The 17,500-nt window shown below is 47.1% G+C and overlaps 1 protein-coding gene across 3 annotated transcripts in view; it reads right to left on the reverse strand.

Annotated features, from left to right (window-relative positions):
• LOC135103704 (E3 ubiquitin-protein ligase SMURF1-like) overlaps positions 1-17,500 on the reverse strand; it is a 71,946-nt gene that overhangs the window by 38,752 nt on the left and 15,694 nt on the right. For 2 of the 3 annotated variants that reach the window (XM_064010336.1, XM_064010324.1), the window contains exons 2-3: positions 13,012-13,050; positions 3,219-3,327 (exon numbers count right to left, since the gene is read on the reverse strand). In XM_064010336.1, coding sequence (XP_063866406.1) covers positions 3,219-3,327; positions 13,012-13,050 — 148 coding nt within the window. Of the gene's footprint in view, positions 1-3,218; positions 3,339-13,010; positions 13,051-17,500 lie in introns of all 3 variants that reach the window. The other variant, XM_064010314.1, reaches the window with a different exon arrangement.

The raw sequence follows: 17,500 nt of genomic DNA on the forward strand, positions 1-17,500 counted from the left end.
TTAGTGACAGATAAAACAAGATTTCTACATTATGAACAAGAGAAACACCGTTGAGAACCCACCTAATCATCTCTGTGGTGTTTGAGAATGATCGTGGTGAGAAAGCAAACAAAGCGATTCTGAATACGGGACGGAGAGAGACGTACTCGTACAGACGAGACGAGACACTCCTTCGCCGCCGCTCCCCCTCACCACCTCCACCACCACCGCCAGCAAGCACAGCCTTAATGTTGGGCATGGCTCGGGTATAAATGTCTGCTCAGGTCCTGTGTGGCTTGTGTGCCCACGCCAAGTGACTGCACAACTGCTGAACTGCCCCCGAGGAGAGGCGATGGTGGTGGCGACGCTGCTCTGGTGACTAACCGTGTGGGGAGGATTTAAAGGTCCCTGGGTGCCTCTGTGAGTGTGGGCGGTAAGGTGATGCGGGACACGGCAAGCATAAAGGTGTCATCCATATTTTACATATTTTAGTCTCTACATGAGCATAGAAGTATTATTAGATTTGGTTTTTAATTCTTTCACAGCGGTATGCCAACAATCCACAGCACTAAAAGCATTGTAGAACCTTTACAAAAACCTACGAGGGAAACTGATTAAAAGAATAGAATTTGCAATATATATAGCCAGTAAAATGTTTAAGAGGCGTCTGTAGAACAAAATAAATGTTCCGACGTGGTCTGACATTGAGGAGCCATGCGCCAAGCAGCAGTGAGGGGGTTTTAATACCACTGGGCACTGCTGCACACCACCCATTCATACCCATTCACGTGGCGGACAGACAGGCAACCCGCCACGGGGACCATTAGGAGCACTTAGGCGGGCCAGGTGGAATTCCTGTCTCCCGTGCCATCCTGCCGAGAAAGGTTGGCAGTGAGGGCTTCCCCGGACGACTGCCAGCGGTGTCAGGATAGAAACATTACTGTAGATCTGACAGGAGAGTACTATACGCCCTATTATTCAGGGATCCAAGGCCAACTGGGCAGTGCTGGCTACATGGCTGAGATGCAGGCAAGCTCTATGAGGCTGACGCGCACCAGGGTGTGGTGCTGGGCGACCCTCACTGACCACAACAAATAGGACATCTGATATTACTTAAAATTTCCCAGATTGAAAACACTTTGATAACAGAATAGATGATGACGCAAGGGAGACACAGGACACTAACACAACACAACACAACACAACACAACACACACACACACACACACACATAGGGGCAAGGGCAAGTCGGAGTTAAGTAGAGGCGGCCATGCATAATCCATCAAGGTATTACTTCCTTCTAGTACTTAATTGCTCTCCCACGTGCTCGCGGCCAAGCTTCCCGTGGCTGCTTTGCTGGTAGCGGGAAAGTCGGTGAGGGCCGCCAGGTTTCACAATCCCACTCGGCGACCTCCCGCGTGCACACCTGAGCGGGGCCTCGGCATGGGTTGTATGCCTGACGTCTGGGCCACGGGTTGTGCTTAAGGCTTTTCAATAATGGCGCGAGGGCAATATCGGGAATGTATGCAGCTGTGTGCCACCAAGCTGAGGGCCACAGACATCCGCGCCGCCACCACGCCGCCAACACCACCAGGGTAAAGAACATTTAGGCGTCATGCCAGTGATCTTTTTTCTCCTCTTACTTCCTGAGGCGGCAACATTTTCCTATTTGATCCATGGGGTGAATGACGAGTGTTTTTGTCTGGCGGAAGTGCAAAGATGACGTGGCTGCTTGTGAACAGGGCAAGGACAAAAAAAAAAATGATAATGATTATCACATGAATGAGATGACGAAGACGAATCCTGCTACGTGACGGTAACTGCGGCCGGAAAGCGGGCTGAGGCAGAATAGACAGCAGAGTGGCGGCGGGGTGGCGGCCCAGGTGGGGAGGGAGGGAGTGAGCAGAGGTGGCGCCCATGAATGCCAGACAGAGCAGGAGGCACACGGGGAGGCTTGGAGGACGTCGAGGAGAAGGAAGAAGGAAGGTATTGAGCGGAGCGTGACTCAGCGTGACACGACCCGACTTTCATCAAACACACGCGCCTGTACACCACTCTTTGATGCATCCCCACATCCCCTCACCCCGCAGCCGCCCCCAAGATATCCACCTACATACAAACAAGTTAACACTCAACAAACGTGACTATCCCCCTCTGCCCGCCTGGCCACCCCAAACCCTTGGCGCGCCACCGTGTCGCGGGACCTCTCCCATCACACTCAAGTTATCGTCGAGTTAAATTAGTCGTTGTCTGACTAACCTACATCCTCACCACCCCACTCCACTCACTACCCCTTGCCACTCCAGTACTCCTGCCATGCCCTTCCACCCTTCACCCCTCACCCAAGGAATGCAGCAAACTAGAAATAACAGGAACTCCACAATTACAATCACGCACGTGTCATAATGTAGCAGTAAATGACGCGTGTTCCTTGGCAATGAAAAGAACAATGCACGCCTATGCTGCTCAAGGTCCTGCCCAAGGGGAGACTCGTATAGGCCTTACTGCACTGTACAAGGCGTACCTCCCCACCCCCCAAAAGACTTTCTCCTACACACAGGTACCAAAGATGTTCCGCCTCTCCTTCAATCATGGCAGCCTTGATTTTTTTTTACGCTAAATGATATTCTATTTCCACCCACAAGCACGGAAGCACTCTCTCTCTCTCTCTCTCTCTCTCTCTCTCTCTCTCTCTCTCTCTCTCTCTCTCTCTCTCTCTCTCTCTCTCTCTCTCTCTCTCTCGTTTAAAACATTACATAAACACAGAATAAAATAACGTGAAATTACAAAAGGAACGTATTCTTGAGCTAAAAATTATTACTGTCTTGTATCATCTATTTAAAAGCTGCTCTCTCTCTCTCTCTCTCTCTCTCTCTCTCTCTCTCTCTCTCTCTCTCTCTCTCTCTCTCTCTCTCTCTCTCTCTCTCTCTCTCTCTCTTAATCTGTCAGGGAGGTGACGAGCAAGTTAATATATTTTTTCCTTGTATTCTCTAGGTATAAAAAACACATTGGGATCGTAACACTTCCTCTGGCAGAAACTTCCTACCTCCAACAGGGCCGTCTTGACTAACACAGGTGAGCGCCTTATACCTGCGTGCGGCCTTCCGGGTGCTGGGGCTTACTTACTACGTCGTTATTATGTGTACCTGCGATGTGAAGGCCCTTAAGAATCTGAAACCATCCCCTCGTCCCCTCCCACACACACACACACACACACACATACACACAAGGGTACTCACAGATCATAGTACTGGTTCCATTTTGGGTCGAGGGTGTTGCGGCAGATGTCTGTGGTGTGGCACTGCCCGGAGCCCTCCACGCTGATCTTGGCGAACGGGTCCGGCAAACCTGCAAGCACGCCAGTACACACCACGTCAGTAAGAGCAGCCCCCATCATACCACTGCCTGCCTACGTACTGGTTCAGTCAATGTGTGTGTGTGTGTGTGTGTGTGTGTGTGTGTGTGTGTGTGTGTGTGTGTGTGTGTGTGTGTGTGTGTGTGTGTGTGTGTTTCCTTCTTCCTTGTCACCAGCACACTTTTCCAGTACAGCTCAGAGAGAGAGAGAGAGAGAGAGAGAGAGAGAGAGAGAGAGAGAGAGAGAGAGAGAGAGAGAGAGAGAGAGAGAGAGAGAGAGAGAGAGAGAGAGAGAGAGAGAGAGAGAGAGAGAGAGAGAGAGAGAGAGAGAGAGAGAGAGAGAGAGGACAAACACACAAGATGAGTACCCAACACGCACATTATTTCCTGCCTACCAGTCCAGTCAAGCACGTATGTGTGTTTCCCCCTCCCCAGTCACCAGCACACTTCCAGTACAGCCCAGTCCAGTGAAGAAGCAGCAGACACCAGGAGACAGCCACGTCAGCAAAAGGAACCTTGTCACATTACTGCCTATTGGTTGTTAAATATGTGTCCCTTTTGCCCCCCCCCTCTCTCTCTCTCTTGTCACCAGTACGTTTTCCCAGCACAGGTCAAGACGTAGCATAACGGGGCAGCTAACCGTCATATATTGAGTACCTAATAGTTCACTCAACTACTAATCCTCCTAAGTGTGTTTCCCTCTTCTTCTTTAATATCCTTCTACTGGTATACTTTTTTTCCTCCTACAAATGATCATCTACAACATTTTAGGGATTTTTTTTTTCTCGTACTTCAGTCTTAAAATAGTTTTGCACCTTAGATAAGAATAAATAAATAAATAAATAAATAAATAAATAAATAAATAAATAAATAAATAAATGACAAGTTATTTTTCTCCTTCTTGACAAGTGACTGTCTTTCTTTTATTTCCGTGTATTCATGCATTTTTTCCCCCCCACACCGATTTGACTGTTAGCAAAGGACAACCACAGCAAGGAGAGGGATATCCAGTACACTCTACACTATAATTATACAAGGGGTGCAGTGTACTGGAGTGTGGCATGTTTAAAGTAAGGCAAGTTTTTTTTTTTTTTTTTCTTCGCGTGTTCATGCATTTTTGTCACAATGATCTAAACATTAACTGAGAAAGACCATAACAGAGAGAGAGAGAGAGAGAGAGAGAGAGAGAGAGAGAGAGAGAGAGAGAGAGAGAGAGAGAGAGAGAGAGAGAGAGAGAGAGAGAGAGAGAGATGAGTTAACCAGTGCCCTCGACAATATATGCTGGAGTGTGGTGGAATGTGATATGTTTAAGTATGTCCTCTCCTTCCTCTCTCTCTCTCTCTCTCTCTCTCTCTCTCTCTCTCTCTCTCTCTCTCTCTCTCTCACATATAGCCAGCCAGTGTTGAATCAAGGCCCGCTGTGTATTAAGGCGGTGTGCTGCGCTTGGTATGTTAAGTTTGGGGTTAAGTGTTGTGCTCTGTGTGTGTGTGTGTGTGTGTGTGTGTGTGTGTGTGTGTGTGTGTGTGTGTGTGTGTGTGTGTGTGTGTGTGTGTGTGTGTGTGTGTTAAGCAGAAAGCGAAGAAAAGAGAGATCAGGAAGCTAGCAAGAGACCGGAGAGAGAGAGAGAGAGAGAGAGAGAGAGAGAGAGAGAGAGAGAGAGAGAGAGAGAGAGAGAGAGAGAGAGAGAGTGCATATTTCATGGTTTACTTTCGCGTGTTATCCATTAGAGCGGGTGAGGCGGCTTGGGCTCAACTATCATGCTTAGTTAGGAAAGGGAGGGAGGGAGGGAGGGAGGGAGGGAGGGAGGGAGGGAGGGGGGAGGGAAGAGGGAGGGAATGCAGGAGGGGAAGTGACACAGAAGTAACACAAGTCCATGTAGGGGAGAACCTGAAGAGGAGTGAGGCAGGTGTGAAGGTTGAGGTTAAGGCAGGTATGGTGGTGGTGGTGGTGGTGGTGGTGGTGGTGGTGGTGGTGGTGGTGGTGGTGGTGGTGATGCGAAGGAAGGGGCAGTGTCCGCTTGCTTGCTTGCTTGTGTGTGTGTGTGTGTGTGTGTGTGTGTGTGTGTGTGTGTGTGTGTGTGTGTGTGTGTGTGTGTGTGTGTGTGTGTGTGTGTGTGTGTGTGTGTGTGTGTGTGTGTGTGTGTGTGTGTGTGTGTGTGTGTCCATCTCAATAAAGTAGCTATCTTTTTATCTATCCATCCATCCATCCATCCATCTATCTGTCTATGGATTTACCAACCCATTTTATATATATTTTTTATTTTATTTACTTACTTTTTTTGCCACGTTTGTCGAGTTTGTAACGTTCCATCATATTAAGACCAAAACAAATCCCTATTTTGTCTACTATCTGCACGCACACACACACACACACACACACACACACACACACACACACACACACACACACACACACACACAGATCCTCAGATAGATAATATAATGCATTTCACTTGTCTATTGCTCTACTAAAACTGCTATCGGCACATCCTTATCTTCTCTGTGTGTGTGTGTGTGTGTGTGTGTGTGTGTGTGTGTGTGTGTGTGTGTGTGTGTGTGTGTGTGTGTGTGTGTGTGTGTGTGTGTGTGTGTGTGTGTGTGTGTGTGTGTGTGTGTGTGTGTGTGTGTGTGTGTGTGTGTGTGTGTGTGTGCAGTACCTTCGTATCCCTGAGTGAAGGGAGTGAAAGCGAGCTTGCAACACTACCACTGTTGACACTTAAGCGTGGAAGCACATTAAGGATACTTGAAGAGAGAGAGAGAGAGAGAGAGAGAGAGAGAGAGAGAGAGAGAGAGAGAGAGAGAGAGAGAGAGAGAGAGAGAGAGAGAGAGAGAGAGAGAGAGAGAGGCGAGGAGTGGCGGGAGCAAGGTTGGTTGGGCTTGGAGGAGGATAATGAGGCGGGGACGTAGCCACAGCTCGTAGTGACAACACGGTGCGCGGTGCAGACCCTAAGTAAGGCAAGGCTGGTAATGATCTCAGGTGAGCTACGAGAGCGAGAGAGAGAGAGAGAGAGAGAGAGAGAGAGAGAGAGAGAGAGAGAGAGAGAGAGAGGTGAAGAGGGACCTTTTGTGTGTGTGTGTGTGTGTGTGTGTGTGTGTGTGTGTGTGTGTGTGTGTGTGTGTGTGTGTGTGTGTGTGTGTGTGTGTGTGTGTGTGTGTGTGTGTGTGTGTGTGTGTGTGTGTGTGTGTGTGTAATGACTATGTGAGAGATACAAGCAGTCGAAAGGAGAAAGGGCAGCGTAAAGAGGAGGAGGAGGAGGAGGAGGAGGAACAAAAATACTGGAATGTGTTGAGTGTTCCTGGTCGGTGGGAAGAGTGGAGAGTGGCAAGGAAGCGGCGGAAGCTTGAAAGGATCCAGGGGGAAGAAGGTGTAAAGTCTGAGGAGGAGGAGGAGGAGGAGGAGGAGGAGGAGGAGGAGGAGGAGGAGGAGGAGGAGGAGGAGGAGGAGGACGTAGAGGGAGGCAGGGATAAGGACGGCAGTGAGAGAGAAAGAGAGAGAGGAAAAGAGAGAGAGAGAGGGGAAGAGGGAAGGAAAAGAAGCAGTGAGCCACGGATTTAAGACAAGGTAGTGGTAGTGGTGGTAGTGGTGGTGGTGGTGGTGGTGGATGGATTCCTGCTTCACACTTTCAAAACATTTCAAGCCCACGAAGATAAAAAATAAAATAAAAAAGACAAACCATTCACCTATCAATACTACAAGTGCCTAACGTATCATTAGTATCCTGTACAGTAGAACCACAAAATACGTACAAACACACACACACACACACACACACACACACACACACACACACACACACACACACACTAATACATACACACCAACTATTTATATATACACCATACCTTTCCCCTCCTCCCCCCAACAGAGGCTCATAAACCGCATAGTTGTTGTGTAAATACGTAAAACTTGCCCTAAACATGAATACTTTCTCTCTGACCTTCAAGCTGTCCCTCTATACATACATACATACATACATACATACATACATACATGCATACATACATACATACATACAACAGGCCATACACACCGACACCCACATCTTGACTCCCCCGTCCCTCTCTTTGGTCCCTCTTCCATTACCTGGTGAGGAGGAGGAGGAGGAGGAGGAGGAGGAGGAGGAGGAGGAGGAGGAGGAGGAGGAGGAGGAGGTGAACTTTCATTACGGCTGTCTTAAAGAAGATGTTTATAGCCGCTCCCAGGTTGAGTTACCAAGAGAGAGAGAGAGAGAGAGAGAGAGAGAGAGAGAGAGAGAGAGAGAGAGAGAGAGAGAGAGAGAGAGAGAGAGAGAGAGAGAGAGAGAGAGAGAGAGAGAGAGAGAGAGAGAGAGAGAGAGAGAGAGAGAGAGAGAGAGTAAATATAATCCTTATCATGCGAGGAAACTAAAATGGTGAAGTGTTTGTGAATGAGAGAGAGAGAGAGAGAGAGAGAGAGAGAGAGAGAGAGAGAGAGAGAGAGAGAGAGAGAGAGAGAGAGAGAGAGAGAGAGAGAGAGAGCATACAGACACACACACACACACACACACACACACACACACACACACACACACACACACACACACACACACCTGTCCATTGGGGGGGGTGAGGGCAGGTGTGGGGGGGTGAGGGCAGGTGGGAAGGATAGGGGGTGGAGTGGGAGAGGGGGAAGAGAGTCACGGGTACATTTGCATCCACACACGGCTTATATCCCGGATCATGACATCCCTCCCCGCCCCCCGCTCCCCTTAACACCAGGCAGACCAATACACCCCAACCCCTAACCTCTCCATCCATCTCCCCTCACCCCTCTCCCCTCTCTTCTCTCTCACATTTGCCAATACCCTTCCTCACCTCCTCTCATGACCTTCACCCTACATGTTCCGGAGGAGGAGGAGGAGGAGGAGGAGGAGGAGGAGGAGGAGGAGGAGGAGGAGGAGGAGGAGGAGGAATGGGGAGGCTGCAGGACTGAGGAAAGCAAACTAAACCAAAGGAGCTGATGTGAAAAAGGGTAAGTTTTCAAACACACCTCCTCCTCCTCCTCCTCCTCCTCCTCCTCCTATTCTTTACTCTCTCACCTTTGCCTTCTTCCTCCTTATATGATTAACGCTAAGGTGGTTTAGGTTAGGTGGTCAGGTATGGGAGAGAGGGAGGGAGGGAGAGAGAGAGAAAACTTTAACATTACTGAGCGTGCGAAAGTTAAAATGATCTAGTCTGGTGGAGAGAGAAAGAGAGTATGTATGTGTGCGCGCCCTAACTTGAACTTGTGGGAACTTCTGCCATTAGCAACCGGGACAGGTGTTTTAAAGAGTACCTAGGCAGGGAGGGAGAAGGAAAGCGCTGTGGTCTGGGGGTAAGAGTTGCTACCTATTCAAAAAGAGCAAAGGATAATATTTTAGTTCAGTTTCTTGTGACTGACGCTTTATTTACTGTCAATGTAACGAGAGAGAGAGAGAGAGAGAGAGAGAGAGAGAGAGAGAGAGAGAGAGAGAGAGAGAGAGAGAGAGAGAGAGAGAGAGAGAGAGAGAGAGAGAGAGAGAGAGAGAGAGACTTTTTAACCCTTTTAATTCATGACTGGCAGGTGGTGAGGCTACTGACGCCAGGTGTGTGTGTGTGTGTGTGTGTGTGTGTGTGTGTGTGTGTGTGTGTGTGTGTGTGTGTGTGTGTGTGTGTGTGTGTGTGTGTGTGTGTGTGTGTGTGTGTGTGTGTGTGTGTGTGTGTTGTGTGGAACATTTATATCATTTACCTGTCTGTTAGAAGTTCAGTTATTTTATTTGTTTGGACACAGTATATTAAGCACTTTTTTTGTATTTTTTGTGATTCTGTATTACATATTTCACCCTGTACTATGTATTATCCATTTTGTGTCATGTATTATTTTGTATCATGCATGTCAGTACTTTATTGACGTATCACTTTGGTTGTCACGCGTTTGTCCTTTCGTGTGCAAGGAATCTTCAGCACTACTACTACTGGTCACCTTGAAAGCTTTAAACGTGTGCAAGGGAGTCTCATCACTACTACTGGCTGCCTGGAGAGCTCTAAGGGTATGCAACTGAGCTTTATCACTACTGCTGGTCACCTTGATAACTTTAAACGTGTGCAAGGGAGTTTCATCACTACTACTGGCTGCCTGTAGAGCTAAAAGGGTGTGCAATTGAGCTTTATCACTACTACTACTGGTCACCTTGAGAGCTTCTAGCGTTGTATTTTGCGTCTTTAAGTCTAATTTTGCTGCCTGAGGACACGCGAGCTTGGTTAACACTGCCACTTACTGATGCTCTCACTCGTTGAGTAATAGTAAGTAACGTATATTAGTTTATTTAATGTTATCTTATCTTATTTTTTATGAAAGGACGAATGAAGGGCATTACTGAATTTGTCTGCCATTGGTATGCTTCCCTTGTGCATTGCAAGAAAAATATGGAAATACAGCAGTCAAGATTTCCACGCTTTGAATGGATAAATAAACAGGATTACTGCATCACCGCATATTCACAGCATCAATGCATCACAACACCACAACCATCAACATCAGTGCATCACAACACCACAACCATCAACATCAGTGCATCACAACACCACAACCATCAACATCAATGCATCACAACCCTGCACATCTCCAGGCTGGCTCAACAGTTCCACACCCTCGCCCACACACATGCTAAGTCGACTGTTTATTCCCTGTGTGGTGTTTTATTCAAGGCGTCAACCTGCAGCGCACACCACCAACCTAACAGGAAGAGCGCGCCGCGGCACCACCACCACCATTACTAACCCAAGGCCGACACAGGGGGTAAATATTGAGCAGGTAAGCACACTGAACGCCGCGCCACCTCATTAACCCTAAACGCCACACACACTGAGACACCAACACACACACACACACACACACACAAAAAAAAAAAAAAAAAAGCAACCCCAATGCGCACGGTAAGTATACAGGTAACACATACACCCCCCTATCCTAATACCTTCCCATCCCCTCAGACACACCCCTACACTCCCCAACACACTACAGACTATAACGAAGGAAGTAAAACGTGCATACAGACACTACCATTCAAATTATACAAACACCCCATTACCTTCACGTCTCCCCAGTCACACCTCTACACCCACAGCAGAAAAATACACCTAATTCTACTCCTTACACCTGCTTCTCAAATACACATGGCTATACAGAATACATACACACACCCCCTCCACCACCCCTCCCATCCCCTCAGTCACACCTCTACACTCCATCACACTGTAGGAATAAGATAGACTATTTAATTGATGGAGGAGGTGGTACGCAAGGGGTGACGTGACAAGCGTACAGAATATACAACTACACACAGCGCAGCAGGTGTTCCACGCGTAATACTTGCAGGTGTTAAACTCTCCGCTGCTGACATGTGCACGAGACGGCCACACACACACACACACACACACACACACACACACACACACACACACACACACACACACACACACCTGGACTAGAAAGGTAAATCTACATGCACACACACAGACACACACACACGCGTACTGAGAGAGAGAGAGAGAGAGAGAGAGAGAGAGAGAGAGAGAGAGAGAGAGAGAGAGAGAGAGAGAGAGAGAGAGAGAGAGAGAGAGAGAGAGAGAGAGAGAGAGAGAGAATAGGTAACCACCCAAGACATTCCCACACTAAGTAAAGCTGAGGCCTGAAGGGACGGGCGGCAACACTGGTGGCTGGGATGATGGATTGCCAGAGAGAGAGAGAGAGAGAGAGAGAGAGAGAGAGAGAGAGAGAGAGAGAGAGAGAGAGAGAGAGAGACTAGTTGGTAAGGTGACTGGCTTTAACGTGTCTCCTCTCTCTCTCTCTCTCTTTCTCCTTGCTCGCCCCTCGCCCCTCGTTCCCTCAACCCTCCTCCTCCTCCTCTAGCCTCCCCATGCTAAAGTCGCCAGCCTGAATAGCCCAAAACTTAGCCCAAATCGTAGCACAAGATACTAAGAACATAAAAAAACATAAAAAAATAAGGGAAGCTGCAAGAACTCACCAGGCCTACACGTGGCAGTCCCTGGATGAAACACACCTATCAATTTCCACCTATCATCCCCATCCATAAATTTGTCTTATCTTCTTTTAAAGCTCCCTAGTCAAACATTATTCTTCTTGGCTTTCTCTCCCACTCAAAACACCAATTTTGACTGTCTCTCCCACTCAAAACATCATTCTTGGTCTCTCTCCCACTCAAAACATCATTCTTGGTTTCTCTCCCACTCAAAACATCATTCTTGGTCTCTCTCCCACTCAAAACATCATTCTTGGCTCTCTCTCCCATCCAAAACATCATTATTGACTGTCTCCCATTCAACACACCATTCTTGACTGTCTCTCCCACTCAAAACATCATTCTTGACTCTCTCCCACTCACAACATCATTATTCTTGACTGTTCACCTACATTACCTGTATTAATAATCGTCAGGTGTGTATGTATAGTGTATTTAATTAATGCTTATCTTTTTGTACCTGGTGTGTATGGGCTTGTATGTCTGTATGTCTGTCTGTATCTACCTCTCCACCTACCACTATAAAAGTCTTTTAACGTGTATGTATCGTTATAATTATCAGTTTGTCTCTCCTTGTCTATGTACTCCCTGTCTGTCTGTCTGTCTGTGTCTCTACCTGTCCACCTACCAAAACATAAAGTCTTTTAAGTATGTATGCATATTTATAATAATATAATAATTAGTCTATCTGTCTTTTTGTCTATATAAACCCTATTTGTCTGTCTACATGTCCACACACTCAACAGCACCAGAAGTAATGCATGGAATTTTTATAAGCATCTACAAGAAAAGTGAGGGGGATTAAAAAGAACAGATTTTGCAATTTCTATCCAGTTTAAAGATTGGAGGAGGCTGTAGAACAAGTAAATATATATAAAGGAAAGATGCACCAGATACCAGTCAAAGGGTTATGAGAAGCCTTCAATTGTGCAAGCATAATCCCCGTCTGTCTGTCTGTCTGTGTGTCTTTACCTGTCCACCTACTAATATAAAAGCTTTTAAACGGATGTATAGTTAAATCATGTCTATGCCAGTCCATTACCTATAATTATATCAAGTGTGTGTGTGTGTGTGTGTGTGTGTGTGTGTGTGTGTGTGTGTGTGTGTGTGTGTGTGTGTGTGTATGTGTATTTATAACCTCAATCTGTTGATCTCTAGCTGTCCACATACCAAGAAAAAAAAACATCGTGTGTGTATTTATAATTTCTACTGTCAATCTCTGCCTGTCCACGTACCAATAAAGAAGTGAATAAAGGCAAATATAAAACCATGAACTGTGCATGTAGTTATAACCTTTATTTATCTATTTCTACCTGTTCACTACGAATAAAGTAAATTAAAATAAAGATGAAGTGTGTATTTAGTTACAACTCCAGTCTGTTTGTCTGTCTAGTATATCTATCTCTACCTCGCCACATATAACAATAACAATAACAATGATAAAAATATAATAATAATAATAATAATAATAATAATAATAATAATAATAATAATAATAATAATGGCATGAACTGTGAAGGTACTACAGTTACAATCTCTGTCTGTGTATCTGTTTGTGCGTCTCAACCTGTCCCCTACTCTTTTATCTGCCAGTCCGCCTCTACAAACACAACAGGAAGAGCAGGCGTCCTCCTGAAGCGGCTCCGGGTTGGTATACTTACTGAAGAAGTCCTTCTTGGCCAGGTTCTTGGCGCACATGACTGCAAAGGACAAAGCAGTGGCATTAGTAGTAATAACGGTGGTGGTAGTAGTAGTAGTAGTAGTAGTAGTAGTAGTAGTAGTAGTAGTAGTAGTAGTAGTAGTAGTAGTAGTAGTAGTAGTAGTAGATAACTTAAAAGATAATGTAAAAAAAACAAATATAGACTTCTTGAGAGAGAGAGAGAGAGAGAGAGAGAGAGAGAGAGAGAGAGAGAGAGAGAGAGAGAGAGAGAGAGAGAGAGAGAGAGAGAGAGAGAGAGAGAGAGAGAGAGAGAGAGAGAGAGAGAGAGAGAGAGAGAGAGAGAGAGAGAGAGAGAGAGAGAGGCTTTTAGTCAGGTCAGCGTTAGGCCTAAAAACATCCATACACAAGACGGAGGAGGAGGAGGAGGAGGAGGAGGAGGAGGAGGAGGAGGAGGAGGAGGAGGAGGAGGAGGAGGGGAGAGAGAGAGAGAGAGAGAGAGAGAGAGAGAGAGAGAGAGAGAGAGAGAGAGAGAGAGAGAGAGAGAGAGAGAGAGAGAGTGGGAGGAGGAGATAAGGTGCCAATGGGGGCGGGGGAGGAGGGGGGCGGCACTGGCGACGAGTGGCTGCGGTTATTGAGAGGCGCCAAGGCACACAAGGGAACTGATAACATTCACGAGGAACAAAGTAGTAAGCATGATAACTACATACAGACATATGCACTCAGGAGGCGCACAGGTGGTTACAAGGGTGGGTTGGTGGGGGTGGGTGGGTGTGTCGGTGCAATAATAATATCTGGGTTGTAATTAGTGTGTGATTCTGATAGTACTGGTGGTGATAGTGGTTAATACTGTTGCTGTTGTTGAAAAGGAAGAAGGCGGAGAAGAAGGAAGACGTGTAATAACAATAATAACAATAAAACAGCAGTAATAGTAACAATGATAATACCGTATATTCACCTGAGTCACAATAATTAGCGCAGCGTCAAGAAAACATTGCCAACACACACACACACACACACACACACACACACACACACACACACACACACACACACACACACACACACACACACACACACACGAGTTGAACACATTCAATAAGCACACTTAAATAGTACTTCATCACAACCAGATAAACATAACAGCAATCGTCTAAAAATCTACAGAAAAGTCGAGGTTTTCTGACGAGGAGGTAAGAAAATAACAGTAAAATACAACAGTTAACTTGTTCCTCATCTTTACCTGTCAAGTGGCTCTGTTAACGATCTACCCCAAGCACACACAATACTTAACGTAGTCACTACTGAGTTGGCTATAAGAACGTAAGGATATGCTAAAGTACGTATGTTCCTCTCTTTCTCTCTTTCTCTCTCTTACAGTCTATTCCTCCCTCTGATTCTTCCCTACGGTCAACACGGGTGGTTTATAATGGCCTTCACTTATCTCCGCACTAAAAGTCTGTTAGTCGAGTCGATTTCTTAGAACGCGAGAACACCGCCTTTTGTCCCGCGTGACCCTGTGGTTCCATTCGGCCCGTCCTCTGTCCCGCTGTCCCGCCGTCTCAGTCACCGCCTCCTCTACCTAACTCTCACTCGCTTTGCCTCAGTGGTCACGCCATCCTGCCGCGTGTTTACTCGGCCACTGAACAGCGACGCCCTGCCTCACTCACTGGCCTACTGCTGCTGCTACTACTACTACAATAACACAAAAAGAACAAGACGAAGAAAACAACAACAACGCCGACATCATCATCATCAACAACAGCAACTAGTACTCCTCTGCTCTTTGTTTTATTGTGATCGCATTATGAATATTAATTTCCAAGCCATTCTTTCCTCCCAGTCCAACACGCGGCCGTGACTGATGTCTGTCTGTCCGCTTCCTTGTTCCTATTGGACTTTTATGCATATCAATCAAGCCACCTCGCACTCTGCCATTTCCGACCTCTCTCTCTCTCTCTCTCTCTCTCTCTCTCTCTCTCTCTCTCTCTCTCTCTCTCTCTCTCTGTGTGAGCAGAGGATTTAAATGCAACATGGCGGGCTTCCCCTCCTGTCCCACTGAACTATACTGTAAAGTGTTACCAGGCACTCAAAAGTCTGTAACGAGGCAAAGGGAAGATATGCGTTTTAGGTGTGTGTGTGTGTGTGTGTGTGTGTGTGTGTGTGTGTGTGTGTGTGTGTGTGTGTGTGTGTGTGTGTGTGTGTGTGTGTGTGTGTGTGTGTGCGCGTGTGTGTGCGTGCGTGTGCGTGCGTGCGTGCGTGCGTGCGTGCGTGCGTGCGTGCGTGCGTGCGTGCGTGCGCGCTTTCCAGTACTACCACACTGTATTACATCGGTTCCTGCGCTGATACTAATATATATATATATATATATATATATATATATATATATATATATATATATATATATATATATGTGTGTGTGTGTGTGTGTGTGTGTATATAATATAGGTATATGTTGTGTGCAATATATATATATATATATATATATATATATATATATATATATATATATATATATATATATATATATATATATATATATATATATATTAGGTATATGTTGTGTGCATTTTTCCCCGTTCATACATTAATTCCTCCACGACACCAATGTTTGTCTGTGCATGGACATGTCACTGAGCTGGCGGCGTGCAGCGGGAAGAAGTGCGAGACGCCGTGGCTCTGAGGGGTGGACAGAGGCCTGAGCGCCGCGGGAGGGCGTGAGGGGAGAGGAGACGGTCGGGTGTCGCTAAGCCGGTGGGTAGCCTGGCCCCTCCTCGCCCCCACCGCCTTGCACCCCTACCCTTCCCGGTTCATCCTCTGCTCGTCCCTCCTCGCAGTAAAGCCGCACAAGAGCAAAGTTCCCTCCGCGCCCCGAGGGTGTCGTAGAGATCTGGTGTTCATTATCACAGGGAGGGGGCGAGAAGGGGTGCAGGGAGCTCGCGGCAGGGGAGGTGGAGGGAGAGCAGCAAGGGGACGAAAGGTAGAAAGGCATGGAAGACGGAGGAGGAGGAGGCAGCAGACACCGGATGATGAGGAAGAGGAGAGGTGGGGAGAGGAGGGGAGGGAGGAGGCGGCTAGCGGAAGGATGCCAAGGGGCGTCTGAAGGGGAATACAAGAAGTGAGTGTGTTGGTGTGCGTGCCTTCGTGCATGATTGCCTTGGTGTGAGTGCCTGCCCCAATGCAAGCAGACGTCCCCCTCCCCTGACCTTTGAGCAGCGGCGGGGGCGTGTCCCAGGAGTGTCGAGTGGGCTCAGTCTCAGACCCGTAGCACACAAGGCCGTGGCGGCACTGTCTGCCCTAACTCGCTCACCAGCCCAGGCGCGCCACCACTGGCACATCATTGACACCCAAACAAGCCTGACTAAGGGCCATATTCTGAAACACCTCTGCGCCGCACCTCCACTATATTCAAAAGACTCTATGCAGTTAAGTTTCATGGGTTTTTAAGGTGCTTTTTTTATGGTTCTAGTGACAGACGAACGAGATTTCTACATTATTAACAGAAGAAACACTCCTGAGAGCCCGGCTAATCATCTCACCACACCACACTCTACATCCTCTGCACCATAGCTCGCTGCCACGCCGTCATCAGTAAAGGTTAGAAAAATGCGAGATGTCAGGCGTGATAAGCCAGACGCCGCCCCTGGCCGCCCGCCACGCCACAGGAGAGCGTGAGGGCGGGCTATCACACCCTGGCGCGGTCCTGTTTATTGAGGCCCGCGGCCATTACGGGGAAGAACTGGTCTGTCGAGACTGTCAAGTAGTTCCCCTTCTGTCGCTGTTTGTGAGATGACTGGCCCTCCTACCCGCCCCCCTTCCTCTCTCTCTCTCTCTCTCTCTCTCTCTCTCTCTCTCTCTCTCTCTCTGGCTTTAAGTAACTTAAAATTCATTTAAGGAGTTTCAAACTCTAAGTAATTAAACGGAACAAGGTAGCCACATTATCGAAGAACTGTAATCATATTAGTATTAAATCTACACACACACACACACACACACGCACGCACACACTGAAAAAGAGCGTTCCCCGACAGTCTCTCTCTCTCTCTCTCTCTCTCTCTCTCTCTCTCTCTCTCTCTCTCTCTCTCTCTCTCTCTCTCTCTCTCTCTCTCTCTCTCTCTCTCTCTCTCTCTCTGGTTTTAATAAAATACACTAATTTAGATTCATCGTGTTACTGCAAAGTGAAGATGAAATTTAAATAAACTGAGAATTCATTTAACGAATTTTAAACGCTTAAGTAATCAAACGGAACAAGGTAGCCGCATTATCGAAGAACTGTAAACATATTAGTATTAAACCTACACACACACACACACACACACACACACACACACACACACACACACGAAGAGAGCATACCCAGACCGTCTCTCTCTATCTTTCTCTCTCCTCTCCCTCTCTCTGATAGCTATTTCACCCCTGACAGGACCCGACCCCGTGACCTGCCATCTGACCTCTGACCTGCCGCGTCCTGCCCACCACTGTGCTGACACTCG

The sequence above is a fragment of the Scylla paramamosain genome, chromosome 1 (genome assembly GCF_035594125.1).
Source record: "Scylla paramamosain isolate STU-SP2022 chromosome 1, ASM3559412v1, whole genome shotgun sequence".
Classification (NCBI taxonomy): Eukaryota; Metazoa; Arthropoda; class Malacostraca; order Decapoda; family Portunidae; genus Scylla; species Scylla paramamosain.